General features: G+C 41.8%; 1 protein-coding gene across 2 annotated transcripts in view; it reads left to right on the forward strand.

Annotated features, from left to right (window-relative positions):
• The window catches only part of HMCES (5-hydroxymethylcytosine binding, ES cell specific), a 27,038-nt gene that overhangs the window by 11,743 nt on the left and 7,381 nt on the right, over positions 1-7,914 (forward strand). Inside the window, exons 3-5 of one of the 2 annotated variants that reach the window (XM_023215906.2) lie at positions 322-465; positions 1,829-1,954; positions 6,931-7,112. In XM_023215906.2, the coding sequence (XP_023071674.1) occupies positions 322-465; positions 1,829-1,954; positions 6,931-7,112 (452 nt within the window). The remainder of the gene's footprint in view (positions 1-321; positions 466-1,828; positions 1,955-6,930; positions 7,113-7,914) is intronic. The other variant, XM_026449047.1, reaches the window with a different exon arrangement.

Consider the following 7,914-nt stretch of genomic DNA (forward strand, 5'->3'; position numbering starts at 1 on the left):
TCTATAAACAATACAAAAATTAGCTGGGTATGGTGGCATGTGTCTGTAGTCCCAGCTACTTGGGAGGCTGAGGTGGGAGAATGACTTGAGCCCAGAAGGTAGAGGTTGCATTGAGCCAGGATTGCACCACTGCACTCTAGCCTGGATGACAGAGCCAGACCTTATCTCAAAAACAATAAAAAAATTGTTTTCCAGTAGATTCCCTTTTTAAAAATAATCTTGAATTCTTTATATTTCAATACTACTAAATAATGTAATAAATACATATGTTAAATTAGAATTTCATTGTGATCTCCTCACTAGATCTTCTTTCCATGGCAGGATGCAGACTCATCTGAGCGTATCATTGCTCCCATGCGCTGGGGCTTGGTGCCTTCTTGGTTCAAAGAAAGTGATCCTTCCAAGCTGCAGTTCAATACTACCAACTGTCGTAGTGATACCATAATGGAGAAACGGTCATTTAAGGTAAGTGGCTGGTAGCTATTAGTGCCCTGTATACCTGAGAAGGTTCCAAAGGGTGTTTCCATCCTAGCCTACAGAGGACAACCAAAAATAAATAACATAAAAAAGAATGTTTCCCGTTGTTAATGTGGAATACTATTTTGTTACTACATAACAAACCACACCAGACAGTAGTGTGAAACAAAATGATAAAATTATCTTTATATTCTCTGGGTTGACTAGGCTCATCTGGGCAGTTTTCACTTGGAAGTTCTCATGTTGCAATTAGATGGCCGCTGAGGCTGGATGTCCAAGATGACTTCTTTACCCACATCTGACACTTCAGGTGGAATGACTAGAACAACTAGAAGGCTTTCCACATGCCTAACTCGAGGGTGTCAGGGTAGCCAGGCTTCTGTCATGGTGACTCATTTATCCCAGAGCTCATGATCCAACAGAGCAGGACAGAAGATATAAGGCTTTGTCTTATAGCATCACTTAATCTTGGCAGTCATACAGCATTACTTTTGCTGTATTCTTTTATTATTGTTGTTGTTATTATTATTATTATTTTAATAGAAACAAAGTCTGGCTATGTTGCCTAGGCTGGTCTCAAACTCCTGGGCTCAAGTGATTCTCCTGTCTGGGCCTCCCAAAGTGCTAGGATTATAGGTGTGAGCTACCATGCCTGGCCTACTTCTGTTGCATTCTATGGGTTACACAGAGCCAGCCCAAATTCAGTGTGGGAGGTGTCTACATAGGGTGTGAATACTGGGAAGCATGCTTCATTGGCAAGGCACCTTTGAAGACTAGCTATCACAAGTACCTATTTGTTAGAAAAGAGGTGATTGCTTTTATGTACATTATTTAACCTTTTCAACATCTGTGTGAGTTATGACTTTCTTTATACATAAGAGAGGTACAGAGAAATTAAATAACTGTTTTAAGGTCATACATTAGCAGACCTCAGATTTTATGTATTTATTTGTTTGTTTTTTTTATTTATTTTGAGATGGAGTCTCATTCTTTCACCCAGGCTGGAGTGCAGTGGCACGATCTTGGCTCACTGCTACCTCTGCTTCCCAAGTTCAAGTGATTCTCATACTTCAGCCTCCCAAGTAGCTGGGACTACAGGTGTGCACCACCATGCCCAGCTAATTTTTATATTTTTAGTAGAAATGGGGTTTCACCTTGTTAGCCAGACTGGTCTTGAACTCCTGGCCTCAAGTGATCCTCCCATCTCGGCCTCCCAAAGTGTTGGGATTACATCTGTGAGCCACCGCGCCTGGCCCAAACCTCAGATTTTAACTCAAGTTCACCAAGTAATGGCAGTCTATGAAACATGATTGTATTACTAAGACCATATCTTGCTCACCTTTTCCCTCAGGTGCCTCTGGGAAAGGGAAGACGCTGTGTCGTTTTAGCAGATGGATTCTATGAGTGGCAGCGATGTCAAGGAACAAACCAGAGGCAGCCATACTTCATCTATTTTCCTCAAATCAAGACAGAGAAGGTATCATTATCAGCATTCACAATATATATTTGGAAAGGCACAGGGAAACAAATTAATCAAAGGACTTTTTTTTTCTTCCCTCGTAGTTTTATTTATTTGTTTTAAAATAACAGCTTTAGCCCAGTGCGGTGACTCATGCCTGTGATCCCAGCACTTTGGGAGCCCAAGATGGGAAGATTGCTTGAGCCCAGGAGTTTGAGACCAGCCTGGTCAACATGGCGAAACCCCGTTTCTACAAACAATACAAAACTAGCTGGGCATGGTGGCGTGTGCCTGTAGTCCCAGCTACTCGGAAGGCTGAGGTGGGAGGATCGCTTGAACCCATGAGATAGAGGCTGTAATGAGCTATGGTCACACCAGTGCACTGGGTGACAGAGAAAGAGTCTGTCAAAATAAAGTGAAATGAAATGAGCTCATTGAGAGATAATTGACCATAAAATTCACCTTTTTAAAATGTGCAATTCAGGAATGTTTTAGTATATTCAAAGTATGCAATTATTACTTCTATTTTTAGAATATTTTTGTCTGTCTAGAAGGAAACTCCATATCTATTAGCAATCACTCTTCATTCTCCACTATGCCCAGCCCCTGTCAAACACCAATCTACTTTCCATCTCTATGGATTTGCCTATTTTGGACATTTTATAAAAATGGAATCATAGGCTATGTGGTCTTTTGTGACTGGCTGCTTTGATTTAGCATAATGTTTTCAAGATTCATCCATGTTTGGCATGGATCAGCACTTCATTCCTTTTTGTAAAGATGTACCACATTTTGTTAATTCATTCATCAGTTGATAGACACTTGGATTATTTCTACTTTTTCGTTATTATGAATAATGCTGCTATGAACAGGCATTTACAAGTTTTTGCATGGATACATGTTTTCATCTCTCTTGGATAGATGCCTAGGAGTGGAATTGCTAGGTCATATCATAACTCTACGTTTCCCTCATAAAACTTTCATTGTGGCTGGGCGCAGTGGTTTAGGCCAGGCAGGTGGCTCATGTCTATAATCTCAGCATGTTAGGAGGCCAAAGCAGGTGGATTGCTTGAGCTCAGGAGTTCAAGAACAATCTGGGCAACATGGCTAAAACCCATCTCTACCAACAATACAAAAACTTAGCCGGGCATGATCTCAACTACTTGGGAGGCTGAGGTGGGAAGATGACTTGAGCCTAGGAGGTGGAGGTTGCAGTGAGCCAAGATCGTGCCACTGTACTCCAGCCTGAGTGACAGAGTGAGACGCCATCTCAAAAACAAAACAAAAACTCTTTCACTGTAAGATATAATTTGAGCTATTCATGTTAAAACATTATCAGGAGATTGCAAACAAATCAGACATGCCAACATCATGTTTTATTTTTAATTAGATTATGTAGTCTGACACTGCTAAAACACCTGAGTTCTTAGCAGTTTGCTTGTTAAAATTGGGAATTGTTTGTTCACCTGTCATCTCATTTTGAGGACTGGAAATAGTGTTACCGAGTAAAAGGGAGTTGCTACCCAATGTGCTAGAAGCCAATACCATGACACTGAGTAGCTGGTTCCAGCTACTTGGCAGGCTGAGGTGGGATGATAGCTTGAGCCTGGGGTAGAGGGTGGAGGTTGCAGTGAGCCGAGATTGCACCACTGCACTCCAGCCTGGGTAACAGAAAAGTTTTTTATTGCAAGTCGACTAACAAGAAGATAGGAGTCCAGCTCCACTCTGTCTCCCTAGCTGGCTTTAAGGCAGTACTTTTATTAAAAAAGGGTTTAGGGAATGGATTCTAGGATTAGTAGGTGATTGGTGGAAGGAAAAGGGAGGCCTGGAAAGTCTTCAGGTATGTGCAGTTATCTCTTCCTGCCTCCATATAGGTCTCATGTGCAAATTCAGGGGGAGTTAGTATGAAACGTGGTGGAAATTCAGGCTGTGATACAAGCAAGCTTGTTTTGCATATACTCTAGTCAGTTATATTGGTTCCAACCAATTCAGCGAGTTGTTACCTTACAGGCGGAGGGAGTTTTCACTGTTTCAGCAAGTTGTTTCTTTTCTCATGTGCTATCCTATAAGCCCAAGAATTTAGTCATTGGTGTTTTTTTGTTGTTGTTGTTTGTTTGTTTGTTTTTAACTCCTGGGGCACAGTTTTAGTAGTCAAGAGAGTTTTTGCTTCACCCTCAGAAAATCCCCTATCAGTGATGGGTGCACCAAAATCTCAGAAGTCACCACTAAAGAATTTATTCATATAACCAGATACCACCTGTTCCCCAGAAGCCTATTGAAATGTAAATTAAAAAAGAAAATCCCCTGTCTAGCCAATCTAGTAACACACAGATGATTTGGTACAAGACAAGATTAATTTATAAAAACATCTATCAATTATAATAGCAAATATTAAGCACTTACTACAAGTCAGTTACTCTGTCTAGGAACTTAATGTATATTAACTTAATATACATTAATTCTTTTTTTTTTTTTTTTTTTTTTTGAGACAGAGTTTCACTCTTGTTGCCCAGGATGGAGTGCAATGGTGTGGTCTCAGCTCACTGCAACCTCCGCCCCCTGGGTTCAAGTGATTCTGCCTCGGCCTCCCGAATAGCTGGGATTACAGGTGCGCACCACCTTGCCTGGCTAATTTTTGTATTTTTAGTAGAGGCAGGGTTTCACCATGTTAACCAGGCTGTTCTCTAACTCCTGACCTCAGGTGATCCACCTGCCTTAGCACCCACCAAGTGCTGGGATTACAGGCGTGAGTCACTGTCCCTGGCCTTGAACTTAATTTTTACACTACAGATAGTTGGGTTTTCCTTTTTGATTCAGTCTGACAATCATTCTTTTAATTTGTGTTTAGAACATTTAATTTAATGTCTAATTATTGATGTGATTGGGTTAAAATCCATTGTTTTGCTAGTTTTCTATTTGTTCCATCAACTCTTTGTTCCTTTTCTCCTGATCTTTCTGTTTTTGGAATAATCTTTCACAATTGCATTTCATCTCCATTATTGGCTTATTATTTTTACCTTTTTTTTTTTTTTTTTTTTTTTGAGATGGAGTCTCGCCCTGTCGTCCAGGCTGGAGTGCAGTGGTGTGATCTCAGCCCACTGCAAGCTCCGTCTCCCAGGTTTACGCCATTCTCCTGCCTCAGCCTCCTGAGTAGCTGGGACTACAGGCGCCCGGCACGTTGCCCAGCTAGTTTTTTTGTATTTTTTAGTAGAGACGGAGTTTCACCATGTTAGCCAGATTGGTCTCGATCTCCTGACCTCGTGATCCGCCCGTCTCGGCCTCCCAAAGTGCTGGGATTACAGGCTTGAGCCACTGCGCCCGGCCTACTGAGTCTTTCTTATAGTTACTATCTCTCTGCCAAAATTCCTTATCTGTTCATGTATGTTGTCCACCTTTTCCACAAGAGTCTTTGACATTAATTTTACTTCAAGTTCTCTGATAATTTCAGCATCTGGGAAATGTAACCTTTTGAATCTGGTTCTATTAGTTTGTATATCTCTTGGTAGTTGATTGCTTTAGCTTTCTTTGTGTGTCTTGTAATTTTTTATTGTTGCCAGAGATGATATGTAGGACAGAGACTGAGATTAATAATATGTCTGGAAATTCTTCTATTAGACCATTAATATATGAGGTTAAGTCAGTCTTGTCAGGAATTGAACTGGGTTTGGGCCTTGTTGTCACTACAGTGCCTTTGTTTGATCACGGGCTTTCAAGGCCTCTGGTGTTACCCATTGTTTAGGGTAAGGATTGACTTTCCAGAGGGTTTCTCAGCAGCCCTGCTCTCTTCAGTTGTTGGATTTTCCTGTGATCCTGTGCCTTAGACAGGGTCTTTCATGTGCCCTTTTCCCTCTTCCAGAAGTAGACTGCTTCTGCTTGTCACTTAATGTTTGTCATCTAAACAGAGGTGGAGGCAGTTCTCCGTTCAGTCTGTCTTAGGCAGACCTGGCTCTATGACTTAGTCTTCCCCAGGGCGTAGGGGGCTTTTTCTTTCTTTCCTTCCCCAGCCTCCGTGGGTCTTTACCTATATGCTAGACGTGAAAGGGATTATTACCCTTTCCCTGGCAGCTTAAGACTTTTGCTCCTTAGGGGAAAAGTGATTAGGTGAGGCAAGGGAGCTTGACTTTAAGGTATGCAACAGTGAGGATGGCTTCCTCCAGGCTCCTGCCCTGTCCCCAGTCTGTTTTGAGCACTGGCAAAGTCCAAGAAGAAGAGCCTGTGAGCTGGTGCAGACTCCTCTGAGGTTTGCAACTCCCAGGGATTCTGTACTATCCTGCCAGCCCATACGCTGCTTGTAGAAATGTGATAATAACATTATCTGAATTCTTACCTGCTTGTATGAAGGCTTGTGTCTTCCTCCTGTTGCTGCCAATAAGCCAGTACTTGTGTCCCATTGCCCCTTGGAGGACCCTGTCTTTTCTTAAATTTCAGGGAAATTGATCGACCTCACCTCTGATGAGTTTAAGAAAAGTTATTATTTTGCATATTATCCAGCTTTTTTCTTATTATTAGAATAGAAGTGATGTTCTTTCCAGCTTTCTACATTTTAGGCCTTGAATTGAGTTTTGAATGGCAAGTAGGAATTGGCATGAAATTCAATTCAATTAAGAAAGGGTGGGAAGGACATTTTGGGCAGAGGAAGACTGCTTCAGCAAGACACAGGAGCATGAAATTTCATGTGAGCTTCATTTACCAACAGCTGGTTTGGGTTCAAATTAACAATGTGAGTGATAGCTAGAATGGTGGGTCAGTTCACAGAAGGCTTAAATGTCCAGTGAAGGTGTTAAATTCCGAAAGTATTAAAGAGCCATGAATCTATAGCTTCAGTTGGCATTTGCCACCAACCTTCTTTCCTTTGGTGACAGAGGGGTTAGTAAGACATCGGCTGAATTACTTTTAAAATGATTTCCATGCTCTCGAGTCTGAAGTAGTACCCAACCTGCATGTAGAAGAAGTCTGCTGAGTGCATCTAATCTGCCCATATATTTTGCTTCCAGTCAGGTAGCACTGGTGCTGCAGATAGTCCTGAGAACTGGGAGAAAGTCTGGGACAACTGGAGGCTGCTGACAATGGCTGGGATCTTTGACTGCTGGGAGCCCCCAGAGGGAGGAGATGTCCTGTATTCCTATACCATCATCACAGTGGATTCTTGCAAAGGCTTGAGTGACATCCACCACAGGCAAGTCATACTTCTTACCCCTGGATCCAAAAGGATCCAAAGGAGAGTTTGTCCTCTGCTTTTAGGTAGCTTTAGAGAATAGGAAACCAAGTCGTTTTACAAGGTAAAGAATCAGTTTGACTTTAACATGACATACATTCCTAAAAATCACTATACTATGTAAAAGGATAAAATAACCACGTAACTTAAAGAGAAAATGGGGTTGAGACAACACTTAAAATGTTGTCAGTGACACATTAAAAATAATGGAAACCTAATAAAACAGTAGCACTGCTTTATTCATGTTAGGTGGTTAAGAAATAAATAAATACTACAGGCGGGGCACGGTGGCTCACGCCTGTAATCCCAGCACTTTGGGAGGCTGAGGTGGGTGGATCACGAGGTCAGGAGATCGAGACCATCCTGGCTAACACGGTGAAACCCCATCTCTACTAAAAATACAAAAACTAAATTAGCTGGGCGTGGTGGCGGGTGCCTGTAGCCCCAGCTACTTGGGAGACTGAGGCAAGAGAATGGCGTGAACCTGGGAGGTGGAGCTTGCAGTGAGCTGAGATCGTTCCACTGGACCCCAGCCCGGGCGACAGAATGAGATTCCATCTCAAAAAATAAGTAAATAAATACATAAATAAATACTACAATAAATATGGCACTTTAGCTTGGCAAGACCTGAAGTTTGCTTGTGGAAGTGGGTGTTGGAAGAAATGCATCTCATGAGTTATTGTGAAGTTGTGGAAGGAAGGTTATGTAAAATTTTTTATCTTTTGCAGTCTTAAATCCTGGGGCACATTTTTTCTCCTTTGAA

Source organism: Piliocolobus tephrosceles, chromosome 2, assembly GCF_002776525.5.
Source record: "Piliocolobus tephrosceles isolate RC106 chromosome 2, ASM277652v3, whole genome shotgun sequence".
Classification (NCBI taxonomy): Eukaryota; Metazoa; Chordata; class Mammalia; order Primates; family Cercopithecidae; genus Piliocolobus; species Piliocolobus tephrosceles.